General features: G+C 37.9%; 3 protein-coding genes across 4 annotated transcripts; 2 read left to right on the top strand and 1 right to left on the bottom strand.

The window, feature by feature from the left end:
- The first annotated feature begins 89 nt into the window (after positions 1 to 89).
- On the top strand, positions 90 to 3130 carry tmed10 (transmembrane p24 trafficking protein 10). The gene is made up of 5 exons (XM_052586689.1): positions 90 to 352; positions 859 to 979; positions 1129 to 1202; positions 1713 to 1839; positions 1939 to 3130. Exons 1-5 carry the CDS (start codon positions 167 to 169, stop codon positions 2058 to 2060), a joined length of 630 nt encoding a protein of 209 aa, XP_052442649.1. The 5' UTR covers positions 90 to 166; the 3' UTR covers positions 2061 to 3130.
- Positions 3131 to 3764: 634 nt separating this feature from the next.
- On the top strand, positions 3765 to 9265 carry LOC127984153 (translation initiation factor eIF-2B subunit beta). Its single transcript, XM_052586669.1, has 8 exons — positions 3765 to 4039; positions 4525 to 4645; positions 5521 to 5672; positions 5747 to 5910; positions 7853 to 7948; positions 8089 to 8226; positions 8323 to 8389; positions 9007 to 9265. The coding sequence occupies exons 1-8, from the start codon at positions 3868 to 3870 to the stop codon at positions 9162 to 9164; spliced, it is 1068 nt and encodes a 355-aa protein (XP_052442629.1). The 5' UTR covers positions 3765 to 3867; the 3' UTR covers positions 9165 to 9265.
- A 2-nt stretch (positions 9266 to 9267) lies between these two features.
- Positions 9268 to 17227, bottom strand: LOC127984149 (zinc finger CCCH domain-containing protein 14). 2 transcript variants are annotated; one of them, XM_052586662.1, is made up of 17 exons: positions 17057 to 17227; positions 16606 to 16648; positions 15979 to 16093; positions 15549 to 15589; positions 14976 to 15135; positions 14404 to 14713; positions 14151 to 14317; positions 13962 to 14059; positions 13027 to 13158; positions 12861 to 12938; positions 11807 to 11966; positions 11360 to 11562; positions 10890 to 11031; positions 10088 to 10227; positions 9933 to 10009; positions 9574 to 9680; positions 9268 to 9477 (listed from the first exon to the last, which is right to left on the bottom strand). In XM_052586662.1, the coding sequence occupies exons 1-17, from the start codon at positions 17090 to 17092 to the stop codon at positions 9474 to 9476; spliced, it is 2013 nt and encodes a 670-aa protein (XP_052442622.1). In that variant the 5' UTR covers positions 17093 to 17227; the 3' UTR covers positions 9268 to 9473. The 2 variants fall into 2 exon arrangements, with proteins under 2 accessions (XP_052442622.1, XP_052442623.1); XM_052586663.1 differs by having other exon boundaries at positions 14404 to 14710; positions 17057 to 17225.
- Between the last annotated feature and the right edge of the window lie 30 nt (positions 17228 to 17257).

Genomic DNA, 17257 nt, shown 5'->3' on the forward strand with positions numbered 1-17257 from the left:
GTGTGCAACGTGTTTAGCGAGGTCTGCGCTACTCCCTGCGTCTCCACGAGCAGGCGCTCTAGATTCTCAGAGAGCCGCAGAGACACTGCGCAATCTGCGCATGCGCGGACTCAGAGCGCAGGCGCAGTGCGATCCGGGCCTGCAGTAGTGGAGCGATCAGCTCGTCATGGCGCGGTTCCGTGTGTTCTCGCTCTCTCTCTCATTGCTGTTTTTGGTTCAGTCGGTCGTATCGATCTCATTTTACCTACCGGTGCGCAGCAGAAAGTGTCTACGGGAGGAGATCCATAAAGACGTGCTCGTTACCGGCGAATACGACATCAGCGAGCAGCCAAACACGAAAACCAACCTGAAGGTGACGTCACGCCACGCATTTACCGGATTAACGATATAAATATTTGCACAAACAGTCGTTACAGTTGTATTCTGTAGTCACTTTACGTTTGTTTGGAATTTTTAGTAAATCCGTGATGATTGTCGCGGTTCGTTGAGTCTAAACGCAAGGCCTTATGTTAGTGCTACATGGCGCTTCCTGGTTGGACGGTGATTTAACGATTCTTCATAGTTCGTTTTTAATAACATTCAACTAGTTAAATAAATCAAATGAGTTATGTTAATGACCCTATACCTTTATTTAGAAACATAAAGCGTGTAAAGAATAAACGTAATTGTAGTTTGTATTTCACCGTGTCTCATTCACTCGAGTAGTAACACGTCACTCTTACTTCCACACACAGACACATACAGAGAAGGTGTATATGGATTAACATAATTTAATTGAATTATAAAATTTTTGGCCTTCCTTGTAATAAATCTAGCTGTTTGGCTGTAACTGAATATCCAATGTTGTGGCCCTGTTAGATCACAGACTCCTCCGGACACATCCTTTATGTGAAAGAAGATGCAACCAAAGGCAAGTTTGCCTTCACCACAGAGGACTATGACATGTTTGAGGTGTGCTTCGAGAGCAAGTCACCTATGGGTGAGTGTTTGACACGTCTGGAGACTTTCTGATAGGACCTTTGCTGACATATGTTCAGCTAAAGGTGATATTATGATGGTATGATGATACAAATCGATTCTAAATCAGCACCGATATACAATTGATTTTTACTTTTTTCTTCTATTTAGGAACTGGAAGAGTTCCTGACCAACAGATCAACTTGGACATGAAGCACGGTGTTGAGGCCAAAAATTATGAAGAGGTTTGTTTGCATTGATTTCTAATGTTGCAGATGTTTTCAAAAATTTGGGGTTGGTTTTGAAAAAGTTTATTATATGCTCACCAAGCCTGCATTTATCAGATTAAAAATGCAGTATTTTTTATTTTTTTATTATAATTACCATTTAAATTAACTCTTCTATATGCATATAATTTGTGATGCAAAGCTGAATTTTTGGCATAATTTCTCCAATCCTCAATGTCTCATGATCCTTCAGAAATCATTCTAATATGTTAATTTGTTTGTTTTCAGTGTTGAAAACCCTTGTACTGCTTAATGATTTTGTAGAACACATGCTACATTTTTTCAGATTTCTTTGATTATTAAAAAAAATATTTTCTTTAGTCTTTTATTAGTCTAAATGCTCACCCCAGACTTTTGAACGGTAGTGTGCATTGCTTTTGGAGATGATCTACATCTACTGTTCCAGGCAGAATTGCAGCTGTTGCTTTGATTGTTTAGTCAGTCTGAAGTTATTCTTCACTTGTTAAGATTGCCAAGGTTGAAAAACTGAAGCCCCTGGAAGTAGAACTCCGTCGGCTGGAAGATCTTTCAGAATCTGTTGTCAATGACTTTGCCTACATGAAGAAGAGAGAGGAGGAGATGAGAGATACGAATGGTAAGAACCAACAAAACATCCCACTGAAGTTAAATTCCAGCTTAATAAACGTGTCTGGTAAACGAGTCACGAGCTCTGACGTTCTGTCGTGTTTTGCAGAGTCCACCAACACACGCGTGCTGTACTTCAGCATCTTCTCCATGTGCTGTCTGATCGGTCTGGCCACGTGGCAGGTCTTCTACCTGCGCCGCTTCTTCAAGGCCAAGAAGCTCATTGAGTAAAATCTGCCTGAACAATCAGGGACCCAGAACTTCTTCCTCACATCAGAACCTCCGGCCCCTGACATTTTGCTTCGCCTCGGTGATTTATTCCAGTCGCCGCGGGTGAACTGAAGTTTATCGGGAGTGGACGTGCATCAAGGAATTCTCTGGGAAGCAATTGATGCCTAGCGGCCAAATTGTTTTCAGTGCGTGTACATTTTTGATACAAGCTTGTTCCGTATCATTTGGAAAAAAACACACCCAGTTTTTTTTTTGCTTTATTTTCTTGTATTTATACTAAATGGCAGCACAAGCCCCCTATAACTGATAAAAGATATGCACCTGTGAGAGAAACTTGTGAACGTTGTGTGTGTGTGTTAATTACTGTAATCAGTTCTGCCTGTTATTTGGAAGGACAGGATGATTGTTTCACATAAACAGATTGTAGACTGATGTGTTTAGCTGTCTGTATTATTTCTATAAAAACTTGTGTTTGGTAATTCAAAGCCATTTTATTAAAATGAAGTCCCACTCACTGCAAGTGAAGAGAGAGCTATCGCACATCAGAGCTTCAAGCTGTCATATATCATTCTGATTTTGAGAAATGTACTAATTTTTAAGCGGTTTTATTTTGTGGGGCAGCATCTCTTTTTAGTTTGCTTATGGGAAAGTGTGAGTTCATCTATGATTTTTGTTGATTGTTAGTTTCTCCACAAACTGAATAAATGTTCAATCCAACAGAACTCCTGCAGAGGGCCTGAGGGTAAAGGTGCATAAATGCCATAACTTCTTCATCAGTTCTGGTTTAATTTGTTACAGGATGTACCCGTATTTGACAGATCAAACTAGACTTTGATTTTTCTCCTTTTCAAATGCTTTTATGGAATAGTGGTTACACATGTCCTGGGTAGAAGGTTTGGATCAGATTTATAATTGTTATTATTTGCTGCCAGTGGTTTAATTTTTTTTTTTTTTTTTTTGCTCCAGTGTTCATTAATTTTCAAAATGTTTTTGATTCTAATTAATTTTGGTGAAAGTGGATTTCGGAAATATAATTGGCTTGTCATTCAATAAAAATTGTTAGTAAAGTATTTTGAGTGTTTGTGAGTTATTAAAATGATTTAGTAATGACCATCTTAGAGAATCTGAAAATCATAAATTATAACAAGATGGAAAATATTTCAAGTTTGCATAATATTTTAAAAGGCTACCCGGTGGATAAATAAGTGGGAAAATAAATAAATTTACATGCAGAAAGTTATTTTAATTAATATAATGCGAGATAACATTGTAAAAAAAAAAAAAAAAAGCACCTAAAAACTATTTTTGAAGGATCATGTGACACTGAAGACTGGGGTAATGATGCTAAAAATAAAACTTTGCATCACAGAAATATACATTTTTAAATATTAAATTTTAAATCATATGTCAAAATATTCCTCTTTTTACTGTATTTTTGACAGTGGGTGTGAGCGTTAGAGATGACTTACCAACAATTAATTAACTAGCAAGTTTTATATAGCCTAATTTTATATTGCATAATTTTGCATAATATACAGTGCGTTGTGCAAAACGTTAATAGGCTTCTTCGTGTGTTCTACATGAGGCAATTTGTTTTATATGATCTATTCAACAGCGTTACAGAAAACACTTGAGTGAGTGTTTATATGATGGTCGGTTGGTGGGGCTGTTACAACACAGTCCTGATCGCCGATAAATAACAGAAGAAGAGCAGGATTCATGAACCGGAGGAGGTTTGTGTCTGGTTCCGCGACGGTTCAAGCTGTCGAGTAAGTGAAACCAGCGCTTTACTGAGACACCAGTCAAAATGCCCGGCGCTGATAAAGAGATGGATCTGTCCGAGCGCATCGAGTCGTTTCTGTCCGAGCTCAAACGCTCCGGCAGCGGGACAGGATCACTCCGGGGCTCCGCGGAAACTGCGCGAGAAACGACCGCTTTACTCCGCAAAATCACCGCGCAGGCCCGCTGGGGCAACGCCGGTGAGTAAGCACTCGAGATCGGATCAAAACCAGAGCGCTGTCCGCTGATCTTACTCGCTCTACAAATGACTTCACTGTGTCTTGACTGTAGGGGTGCGTGTGTCTGTGGTTTACAGCAAAACTTTTCATATTCCTGAGGGACCCCACAATTTAAATGATTCCAGTTACAGTTTTTTCATTAGTTACATTATACTTACTGTAGTACTTTACTGTTATATATATATTGTTTTTTTTTTAACACTATTCTATTTTTAATATTTATTTTATTGTAATTATTTTATTTAATCGTTTTAATATATGTAATTAACTATTTATTTAAATCTGTTTTAATATTAACTTTATTTTTATATACATTTTATTTTTATATAATTTTTATTTATTTATTTTCTCTCAGACCCTGTAGCACTTTGTGGCCCCATAGGGTTCGGCCCCCAATATAGAACCCTCTGGTTTACAGGATCTTGTTCTCTGGTGTGTTTTTTCAGGTGAGCTGATGGAAATCATACGGAAGGAGGGCAGAAGGATGACGGCCGCACAGCCGTCTGAGACCACCGTCGGTAACATGGTCCGCAGGGTGCTGAAGATCATACGAGAAGAATATGCCAGGTATCTGAAATCAACCTTATAACTTCATTCCCTGTTCTCTAACACTAATATACAAAACCTGAAGCAGCGAGTAAAGACTGTATTTATTAGTATGCATTATTTTGATACACTAGCTTGCTAATATTTCCTTTAAATATCACTTAGTCAAAGGAACAAACATAGTATCCAATCATATTTCAGCATTTTCTCAGTGTGAATGACAGATAAGGTAGGGACATACTTTTCAGATTATTTCCTGATTTCCTTTTTTTTTTTAAATCGGTGCTCTCTTTTGGAACCATCACTATTTTTATATATTTTTTAAAGCGGTTTCATTAAAACCTACATCACATTATCAGTGGAGATTCCAGACTGTTGCCTTTGTAGTACGAACTTTACATGACGTTACATGACGATTTTATCACCAGTTTTTCTACTTGAGCTATTCTGGTCGCTTGGCTAAATTTATTTATTTATTGGAGTAGTCAGGAATGATTTCCCGGGAAATTACATACTCAAACATAACAACGCAAACCGAAAAAGAGCTCGCAATCAAAAAGAGAAACAGCGACATTAACGTTACCCATAAAAAAACTCGAATCAACGTAGCTTAGTTTGTATAAGCATCACATCTGAAGTTTACAAAACAATGTAAATAGCAGTAACGTTAGATATTTTTAAAACGCCCAAAACAAAACCAATGCCCAAAACGGTGTTCCTCCGCAAATGACGTAAAATGTTTTGGTTCAACCACTAAAGGGGAGAAAGTTAAAAACCGTAGTTAAGATTTTAGGTTAAAAAAAGATGAACACCATTAGACTGGTTTTGGAACATGATAGTGAGTAAATAATAACAGAATACAAATCTTTAGATGATCAATCTGAATCTCTCTTCAGGTCCAGGGGCAGCAGTGAAGAGACGGATCAACAGGAATCTCTGCATAAGCTGCTGACATCTGGAGGCTCCAGCGAAGACAACTTCAGACAACACTTCCCTCATCTCAAAGCCAACGTCATTGAAGCCATCAATGAACTGCTGACAGAACTGGGTGAGAGTCCATAATGCCTTCAGATTTGGTCTTTTATATATTCTTGTAAAGTTAAATGTGTCTGTGGTTTTTAGAGGGCACCACAGACAACATCTCCATGCAGGCGCTGGAACACATTCACTCGAATGAAGTCATCATGACCATCGGCCGCTCCAGAACAGTGGAGGCTTTCCTGAAAGACGCGGCGAGGAAACGCAAATTTCACGTCATCGTTGCAGAGTGTGCACCCTTCTGTCAAGTGAGTACATATTTGCTTCCATTATATTTTACTAAAGCGGCTCTCGGAAACACATCTCATTACTGCAAATAATAAAACAGACAGGCAAAAATGAATAACACGGTCAGGTTTAACAATTATGTACTATTACTGAAATTATCATAATATTTATTAATTTTTGTAAATAATATTAGTATTTTAACATTATTAAGTTAAGAAATACATCATTATAAAAAAAGTTCAAATTATTTAAATGACCATTGTATTTAATAGATTTAAATTTTTTGCTTTTTTTTTTTTTTACCATTTCATTATTTTTATTATTAAGAATACAACGTTTTACTATTTCATTTTTAATAATAATAATAATAATAATAATTAGGGATGCACCGAAATGAAAATTCTTGGCCGAAACCGAAAACCGAAAAAGAGAAAACCAAGGCCGAAAACCGAAACCGAAACACCGAAATAAATTATGCCAATTATTAGTACCATTGCATTTATTGCTATGACCGTGTACTAACTTTACTAAAATTAAGACATTGCAATTGCATAAATTAATATTAAAGTTTCAAAGATAATTACAATTACATAACTTATTAAAAAAAAAAACATAAAAATACATAATTACAAATGATGTAAATATTTATTAAGCACATTGCAACAATGCACAGTATAAAATAAAATTCAAACTAAAAATTTATCCCACTCATGTGTATATTTTTATAATAATGTACAGGCCTACTGGCTGCAGAAAGGTTTTAAAATGAACAGTTCTCTCAGAAAAATTTCAAATGCACTTCACCTAAATGCACTTTGTTTTTATATGTAGGACTAGAAAGTGCATTACTTCTCCATTTGGCAAGATGGGGATGGGGACTTCAGACAGGTAACCATCTAGCTGTTGAGCAGTTGAGCTTGTCATCTGCCTGACATTTGAGAAATATTTGAGAGAGTGTATTTAAATAGGGCCAGGGCATAAATAAACATTTTTATCAAATTAAAGCAGAAATCTAGCAGAAAATCTAGCATAAATATGGCTACCATCTGATATTATGTATGTATATATGTTTGTGTGTGTGTATAAGAACAAAATAGCCAACGTATTATTATTATTTAAGGCACTTTATTGCAGAATTCCACTGAACATATCAGACAACGATGGTGCATGCCACTCATCTGGTGCAGAGACGAGTCTTTTTTTCTGCGCTCTGATCTGTCTCCTGCACTTGGCGCTTCTCCGTCTCCACGCGGGTTCTCCGCATCCAGCGCGGCCTGGATCATATCTCGTGCGCGCTGCCTTATTTCCGCATCCAAGTAATGGTCTTTATAACGCGGATCAAGCACATTCGCGATTAAGTGCAGAGGATCCGAAAAGATCTCAGTGAGACGTGTGCTAACAGACTCTATAAGACTGTACTTTTCTTTGTTTTTACTTCGTGGTCCGTCTTAATCTCTTTGTTAGGAGACGTTTTAGTGCTGCGAATAAAGGAATACGAAGAGAGAGAATGTTCTCACTGGTGTTAAGTGAATGTCGCGGGGAGCTCGTGGTCTTTGCTATGCAGGTGCACGTGCAGGTCGCGGTTTCTGTTTGCGTCATCACAACATTTCGGCCGTGTTGTTTCGGTGATAAAAGTCTATCGGCCGAAAACCGAAAAGGCCATTTTCGGCCGAAAATTTTCGGTGGCCGAAATTTCGGTGCATCCCTAATAATAATAATAGTTAACAAAAAATTATATAATAAAATTAAATGTACATTTTATATTAATGTTTATCATTAATACATATTACATTTTTATAATCAATTAAATACAAATATTATGTAGTATAATCTAAATAATTTCTGTTTTTACTGTATGTATATTAATATGAATGTTTTAGGAGTTTAACTTCATATTGGTTTTGGTTTTTAAGTGTTGTAAATCAAGGTTGTTCATAGTAAGGACTAAACTTTGTCCATCAGGGGCATGAAATGGCCACAAGTCTTTGCAAAGAGGACATCGAGACAACGGTTATCCCAGACGCGGCCATTTTCGCTGTGATGTCAAGAGTCAACAAGGTGAAATAATGAATTGATGCCTAACGCATGAATTGGAAATGTCGTTTTAAAACATGTTAGTCATACACAGAGTCTAGTTTCTTGATGAATGACTGAAGTGAGATGAATACCTGACTGAATCACGTGCATGTGTTGTTCAGGTGATCATCGGCACACAGACGGTTCTGGCTAACGGGGGTCTGCGGGCGGTTAACGGCACACACACACTGGCTCTGGCTGCCAAACATCATTCGACTCCTCTCATCGTCTGCGCTCCCATGTTCAAGCTCTCGCCGCAGGTATCTGACACCCCTCACACAAAATTAAAATCAGTAGATACGATCTTGTACATGCATGCTGTTTTTGAGGGTTCATTTGCATCTTTGTTGTTGTAGTTTCCCAATGAGGAGGACACGTTTCATAAATTTGTTTCACCACATGAAGTGCTTCCCTTTACTGAAGGTAACATCACACAGGAACATTTGACTCCTTTTAGCAACCTCCAAACTGAAATTGTCAATAAGAAGTTTAGAAAAACTGATTTGCTTTTAAGTTACTCTCCCTCAGACCATTTAAGATGTCAAAGTTTTTTTTTTTTTTAAATGTAGCATCACTTCACTTGCTCATCAGAGAATCCTCTGCAGTGAATGGGTGCCATCAGAATGAGAGTGCAAACAGTTAATAAAAACATGACAAGTAACCCACACCACTATGATCCATCAATTAACATTGTGAAAAACTTATAGATGGAGGACTTACATTTTAGCTAGATGCAACAGTATGAAGTTAAAAATGTATTGAATTTGTTTGTTATTAACACGCAGCTTTTCACTTCACAAGATATTAACTGATGTGGATTATTGTGGCATTTTTATCAGCTGTTTGGACTCTCATTCTGACGGCACCCATTCACTGCAGTTGATGCAAACCCGTTCTGATGAAGAAACAAACTCTTCTGCATTTTTATGGACAATCTGTAATTCTACTTTACAAGAACTAGTTTTACTTCCCCCAAGTATTAAAGTCATTTTGTTAAATTCATGAGCAACATTTGTGATGACTGTGTTTTCTGTTTCCAGGTGAGATCTTGTCTAAGGTCAATGCTCACTGTCCGGTATTCGACTATGTTCCTCCAGAGCTCATCACACTGTTCATCTCAAACATCGGGGGGAACGCTCCGTCGTACATTTACCGTTTGATGAGTGAACTTTACCACCCAGAAGATCATGAACTGTAGATCGAAAAATAAAGAAGCTCTGACTTGCAAGTCTGGGCTTTTAAGATTCTGTGATTGTGAATATTTAAGCTACTGATCCATATATAAAGAGTAAAAGACAACATTGTGTGTGTGTGTGTGTATTACTGACATTTAATACACCAAAGATATTCTGTAAATAGTTCACAAACTTGCAATTCATGTTTTAAAAATTAGTCAAAAAAACTTGAAAGCACAACAAAATTGATCAGAATGATGCCTGAGACAAAAGGCTCTTCATGCACCGTAGAAACGCTGCAGCTCAGCCGTGATCATTCACTTGAGGGTTTCTCAACTGTGGGAAAACAAAGAGACAGTTGCTCTTTACAGATACTGGATACACAAGCACATTTCATTGGATTTGCTGCAGTTGTCTGTGTGTTTGTGGCACCTGCTCTGTGTTTTGGTCCATTTCAAAGCACTTCTGGGCGGCACTGCCACCGCTGGATGGTAGAAGGTACAGCCCGCTCGCTTACACTGAGCAGCAAATCTACATGGCTGCGGGAAACAAACAAAAGGAGGAACTTGAAAACACAAAGATCGAAGAAGATTTTTAAAACCTATATTTGAAACAACATGCACAAGAGGAAGTAGATTATTTTAAATTTATGTTGACTCGTTAAATGCTTAAAATCAGACTTTTTGCCATATTTGGGTTTTTAGTTGACATTTCCGAGACTGTTAAGTTCTTAAACTACACACAAACACAACTGTATCCCTTAAAGAGAAACAGATTGATGCAAGACTCACTTTGGGGTGGTAGAAAGGACAGTCCAGCTTTTTACACTCTGGGAAGAAATGGCACACGGCGCTGGCTGGAGCCGGATCTGCAGGGTCAGAGGTCACGGTTTAAAGGTCAGCGGCCATTTATAACACATTCCAGTGTATTTCATCAACTTACACACCTGCTCTTTTGTTGCTAGGGTTGTTGAGTTTGCGGCTGACGTGTGTGAATGGACAGTCCGTCTTGGTGCACTTGGCATCAAACTTACAGTTTGGATGAATGAACAGACACTTGTTGCCAAATTTACATTTGGGAAACACTCTGCAAAGGAACCAAAAAATACATTTGCATAATATGCATTACTTTGTATGACTGAAAAGAAGTGTCACAAATGATTAATTTAATATTAATTACGCATTTCCAGCACCACTGATAATGACAGGAAGGAAAAACAGACTGAAAGATCAAGTAAAAATAAAAACACACATATTCAATACACGGGCCAAAAAACAAAACAATAAATATGTATATATATATAAAATAGAATAGAAAAACACTGATCAATTGTTCACTGTTAAGTTACAAAAAAGAAAGAAACAATTCAATAAATAGAATTCAATGCTAAAATTTGAATAAAAATGTAGACTAGATAATTGTTGATTGCTGTGAAAATATAAATTTAATAGAATAAAAGAGGAAAACAGACTACGAAGACCTATGAAAACATAGTTAAGTATATTATATTGCATTTTTGTCAATAGATCTTTGTAAATATTACACAATGGTCACTTAAAAATGTACAAAAAAATGAAAAATAAAATTTAATGAAAAAAACAACAACAACCTGAATAGAATAAATTAGAATAATAATAATAAAAAAAAAAAGACTGATCAGTTGTTGATGGACTGGTCCAACATGCTGTGTGTCGCATGGGTTATATAGTGTGAGTTTGTTCAGTCATGGGCTGGTAATATGTTCTCACTTGCACGGTGTGTTGGGGTGATGGTACAGACACTCGTCTCCAATCTTGCACGCAGGCCAAAACTTGCAGCGTTCTGGAAGTTTCTGTCGTTTAGCCTGAAGCGACTCTACGTCCATGGCCTCCACCTCATCTAACTCTCTATCTGCAGGAGAAAGACAGAATGAGGACGAGCAGAGGAAATTAGAATGTTAGGAAATAAGAATTCTGCACAGTGAACTGACTGAGATTAAGTAGTCCGCCGGCATAACGGCAAAAAAGTTTGCATGTTGTTTGCGAAGATATCCATTGGCTCTCCTTAATGGTTTCCAACACTGCAACAAGCAATTACCCCCACCTCCCCGTTTCGAAAAGTACCGAACCGTGACAACGTGTAGTATCAAACCGAACCGTGAGTTTTGTGAACCGTTTCACCCATATAAATAAATAAATAAACGGACAAGTCCACTAAAACATGAGGATCTTCATCTTACCACCAGTGTTTAGAAGCTCAGTGCCGAGTCTGAGGTGGACGGCAGGTTTGGGTCCACTATTTTCGGGAAGGTCAGAGGTCGTATTGAACTCGTCCTCAGGCTCCATCTCCACCTGATCTGTGCGGTTTGCTAACGGACTGGGAACTCCATCTAATGTCACGATGAACTTTGGACTCGCTGCTTCCACCACCTCCGCTCTCTCTCTGCAGAGGAACAGAATGAGATTTGATCATGTGACACTAAAGACTGGAGTAATGATGCTGAAAATCTCAGCAATAAGTTATTTTTGATACTTTACAATAATTATATTTTCACTATGTTTTTTTCTGTTGGTGAGACAAGGTGAGCAGTAGAGACTTCTTTCAAACATTTAAAAAAAAAAGAAAAAAAAAAGGAATAAAAATATGATTCTAAACATTGTTTTTGCTTGAAACGGGTCTGTCATACCTGGCCTGCACCATTCGGGATGTGATGGGTGGGTCTTCAGTTTGATTGACAGTGCTAGGCCTGCCCCTCACTGGTGGAGTCTGGTCAAGTACTGGTTTCCTCATGATGAATGAACGAGTGTCCAGAGCGTTGAGTCTCGCCGCCTCCAAAACCTGCAGCTCTGAAAAACAACAGTTACACTACTGTTCAAAAGTCTGGGGTCGGAAAGATTCCAATTTCTGAAAGAAGCATCTTATGATTAATAAAAGGTTGCATAAATTTGTTCATAAATACAGTAAAAATAGTAATATTGTGAAATATTTTTACAATTTAAAATAAGTCTTTGCTATTGAAACGTTTTAACTTATTCCAGTAATGCAAAGCTGAATTTTCAGCATTATTACTCCAGTCTTCAGCTTCACATGATCCTTTGGAAATTATAATATGCCGATTCTACCAATGCTGAAAACAGTAGTGCTCATTAATGTTTTTGTGGAAGCTTTTCCAAGATTCTTTGATGATAAAAAAAAAAAAAAACATTTGAAACAGAACTCTTATAACATTACAAAAGTATTTACTGTAACTTTTGATCAATTTAATGCATCCTTGTTGAATAAGTTAATTTCTTGGAAAAAATACAATTGTACTGACCCTAATATATTTTTTACGATAATGTATATTCAAATATATTCTAAACGGTCAGCTGCTTTACATGTTGATCAGATGATATCTTACGGTCTGTGTGTGTGTGTGTGTGTGTGTCTCTAGTCAAAAGTCAGGTCACAAAAGACTATAGAGCATCAAAAAAATGTGACTGATTGACTTCCATTGTAACAACTACGGCCGATGATACACAGGGGAACTTTTTGAGCAATGGTCATCCAGGAGAGACCCAGGGCCCATGTACGATCTAAAATATCCAGAAAGAAATTTGTAACCCATTCTCAATGGGAACATGCCCAAGCAACCTTGCTCAAAAAGTTGCCTGGCAAAATTGCTCAAAAATTTGCCCCGTGTATCATCAGCCTAAGACGGACTTTATTGTCAGAGGTCAAAATAAGGTCATGTTCCTCACGGATTTCACTGATCTGCTCTCGACTGTCCTCTTCGGGAAGCTCCAACTGCAGACGAGATGCTAAAGCTATGGACTGTGCTGCAAAACACAGAAAAGAAATCAATTTGTAGTTTGATTTCTTGTTCCCTTCGTCAACACAATATTTCTTTAAGCAACAGACACTCACTGTTGTGCAGCGTGTCCTGGGGCGTGAGAACGTGCAGGTGCTCCTGGACCAATCGGATCGCAGCATTATTCATCTCGTCACTCGCCAAACGTGTCCGTGGTGCTACAGGAACCGTCTGCCGCTGCTGGGGAACTAGACATGAGAATACAGAACAAGGAGCAGCATTATTGTCTAAAACTACAGCTTTGGAGACCCTTGTTCTAGTACATCAAGTTACAATAATTAAAATAAATTACTAAATTAAAGCAAACTTATTAAAATTACTCAATTGGAATGAGAAACGTTGCCTTGGTAGCTAGCTGAAATACAAAATTTTAGTTCTAATTTTAACTATAATAGCCCTGTATTGTAATAATTTGTTCTCCCATTTTCCTAAATCAAAATGAAAGAACAAATCAGTACTTCATTACAACAAAATTTTAGTCGGAAGTCGTGGCCTAATGGTTAGAGAGTCAGACTCCCAATTGAAAGGTTGTGAGTTCGATTCTCGGGCCGGCAGGAATTGTGGGTGAGGGGAGTGCATGTACAGTTCTCTCTCCACCTTCAATACCATGACTGAGGTGCCCTTGAGCAAGGCATCGAACCCCCAACTGCTCCCCGGGCACCGCAGCATAAATGGCTGCCCACTGCTCCGGGTGTGTGCTCACAGTGTGTGTGTGTGTGTGTGTGTGTGTGTGTGTGTGTGTGTTCACTGCTCTGTGTGTGTGCACTTCGGATGGGTTAAATGCAGAGCACAAATTCTGAGTATGGGTCACCATACTTGGCTGAATGTCACGTCACTTTCACTTTCAATTTCCTAAATAGAAGAAACATTCTTTATTCAAGGCCACAATATTTATTTTTTACACGTCACATGAGAGGCTCTGTAATAAACTACACAGTGTTAAACCAATTGTTCTTATTATTAATTATAATATTAAATGCATATGTTGAACCTGTGTATGTAGTGGTTTTATTGATGGATTCCTGAGCTTCTGAGATTGCTTTGAGGATCAGATTTCTGTTGGCTTGTTTGGCCGGTGGGAGAGAAGGTCTGCAAAACACATACAAACCTTATATGAATCTGGTAGGAGTAAAAAAATAAAAAATATATATATTTTCGATTATTTCAAAGAGGAACATACTTGCGTTCAGGTTTCGATGGCAGAGACACTTTGCTGGCAAGACCGTAGTCGTCCTCCTCTTCATCCTCCTCCTCATTCAGATCATCACTCTCCTGTCCGCGTTCATGACCTCTGTGAACCCGAACTACTGAACTGGCTACAGGCGCCTTTCGTTTCCGGGACAATTCCTGCCAGAAGGGTGCCATTCATTGAGGTGATGAGCTACTGCATCATGGATTGAACTGATGCTTTCACTTTATCAAAATCCACTCACCCTGCCGCTCTCCGCTGAGCTCCTGGAAACCCGGCCATGGCTGGATCCCGACCTTTCCTGACCTCTTGTGACGTTTGAGGACCTGTAAGCATCCGCAGTTTGTCTCGAAGACTCCAGCGCTGGCCTTGGTCTGTCCAGAGTCGAGCGGCTGTATAAAGCCTGAGAGGTCAAGCTCTGCTCCAGGGGGTCGTAGCCAATGAGGTCATCGTCCAGATCAGGCTTGATGTCAATCACAGCCTCTGACGACGCCTCCATCAGCGGTTTGACAGTGGAAGTGAGTCTGGAGGGTCTTTCAGAAGAGCCTCTCCTGCTAGATAAAGCAAACACTGGTGAGCATGTAATCATCAGTAATCATGGTTAAAGAGATATGGGAGCCAGTGATTTCCATAGTATGGACATTGACATGCTGGTATGGACCAGCAACTGTTTGGTTACCAATATTTTTCAAAATACTGAATATTCTTTTATGTTCAGCAGAAGAAAGAAACTCAAGAGATTTTCTTTTTTGGGTGAGCTATCCCTTTAAGACAAATTAGCAATGATTTGCTGACCCACTCATGGGAATTAAATACCTGGTGCGGTTCTCATAGGCGGAGCTTGAGACACGTCCCTCCAGCCTATCAGAACGTGAGCTGGAAACAGCGAGAGCACGAGGCTCCGCCCCCCTCCTGTTGTTTTCTGCTTGGATGCTGGTCTCTGAGTGCAGAACGGAAGGATGGAGAGATGTGGGCTCTGCAAAACAAATAGAAATATTGGTAAACCAAATTAACCGCACAAAAAAAAAAAATAGAAAAGATGCCTTGGCAACTAACTGACAAGTTTAAGGAGTTTAAGCTGAGACACTAAAATGAATGAGAAATCTACAAAAAGAAAAAATTACACATACAAGAACTAATAAAAAATTACAAAATTAATGCGAAATTCAGAATGACTTTTTAATATAATTAATTCTTAAAACTGATGCACATGGAATAACTGACAAATTTTCCAGTCAATAGGTCACAATATAATTAAATGTTTAATTTCTAAATTGAGTTATGTTATTAACTAATATTGAATGCAAAAAAAACAAACAAAAAAAAACATGCACGACAGGATGTAAAAAGTCACATGACAAGACTCATGATCTCCAACATAACACACACCAACTGCAACCGATCGGAGCTTGTCCAGAACACCATGTAACCTACAACACACACAAACAGCATTCACTTCATTGTTTTATACTTCATCAGCACAACCGTTTTCAACATGGATAATAATCAAATGTTTCTTGGGCAGCAAATCAGCATTTTAGAATGATTTCTAAAGAGTCATGTGACAATGAAGACTAGTAATAACGAGTAGAGTAATTACTAGAGTACTTTTTATATTACTATAGTAATGATGCTGAATATTCAGCTTTGCGTCACAGAAATAACTTACATTTTAAAATATGTTCAAATATAAAACATTATAAATAATAATAATAATAATAATACACAATATTATTTTTACTGTATTATTACTTTAAATAAATACAACATTGGTTAGCAGAAAGGACTTCTTAAAAAAACTAAAACAATCACTACCTACCATACGGTGAACTTGATTGTATTGTTGCCTAAAAACAAGGACAGGTCGTCTGCCATCTGCTTTGGGTTCTTCTTATTAGCCACCATGACCATGATGTAATCCGGAAGCTCCTCGTCTGACAGACACACACAGAAACATGTTTGATCTGATCAGTGAACCATCAAATGAATGCAGAAATTGCTTAATAGAGATCCTGTTTCCTAGACATCATTTAGACATGCATGAAGACATAAGAATTTACTTCTAATTTAAATTAACCCTGAATTAAAAAATGATTACAACTAATTTGTATAATTTATTCTTATTGTTTAAATACAATTTTGTTTTATTCTACCCTTTTTGCATGCTAATATGCATCTTATTCAAGCTATTGTAATTTTACATTGCACAACATCTTGTATACAGCTGTGCTGCAAACATTTTGCAATGCAAATATAAAGGAGCAACAGTGAGAATATAACTGTTCATTAGCTGGAAGCGTCACTTTGATCCGATTCTTAAACTTCCAGATTAGCAGATGACAAGACTTCTCTCTTACTTTTTTCTGCAGAAAGCCCACTAACAAACTGTTGAAACACTATGCAGTGGATTCAAAATAAATGATGCATATCTGATGTCAGGTCTTACCCACATAAGCGCCGAGCTCTTGCAACTTTCCTTTGATAGCAGTCTGAAAAACAAGAAATTAACATTTTCATAGGATTATATTTAGCAGACAGACACTAACTACCACATTTAACCTTTACAAAACAGAATAAAATAACAAATCACATGGCACTTAAGTACATATCATGGTACTGAAAGCTCATGTAACATACTATTCATGGTATTCCCAACGTCCTGTTAAGGTACTATAGTCAAAATTTACTTAGTGACGATCACTGATATTCAAATACACTGCAAACAAAACTTTGCACTATGTAAAAAACACTCCAAACACGTTTAATAAAACAGAAATGCAGATAAAAGGCAAAAAAAAACAAAAACAAGCAACAGCAGACACTCGCACTTAACAGGAAGCATTCATTAAAGCCCAGCTGTAGGTTAGCGAGCACGCTAAGCATTGTAAACGGCTTACCCTTATTTTCTTGCTGATTTCAGTTCCGATCTCCATATTTGTTTGGTTTGTTGTTTCCCCTCGGAGTCAAGATATTATTTAAATTAACAGGACATTGAGAAAATAAGACAGAAGAACAGTTTGTCGTTGCTAGGCCTCGCGTGCCGCCTCTTTATTCATACTGCGCATGCGCAGCCAGTTTCAAGGTTTAATTTTATTATT

The sequence above is a fragment of the Carassius gibelio genome, chromosome B20 (assembly GCF_023724105.1).
Source record: "Carassius gibelio isolate Cgi1373 ecotype wild population from Czech Republic chromosome B20, carGib1.2-hapl.c, whole genome shotgun sequence".
Classification (NCBI taxonomy): domain Eukaryota; kingdom Metazoa; phylum Chordata; class Actinopteri; order Cypriniformes; family Cyprinidae; genus Carassius; species Carassius gibelio.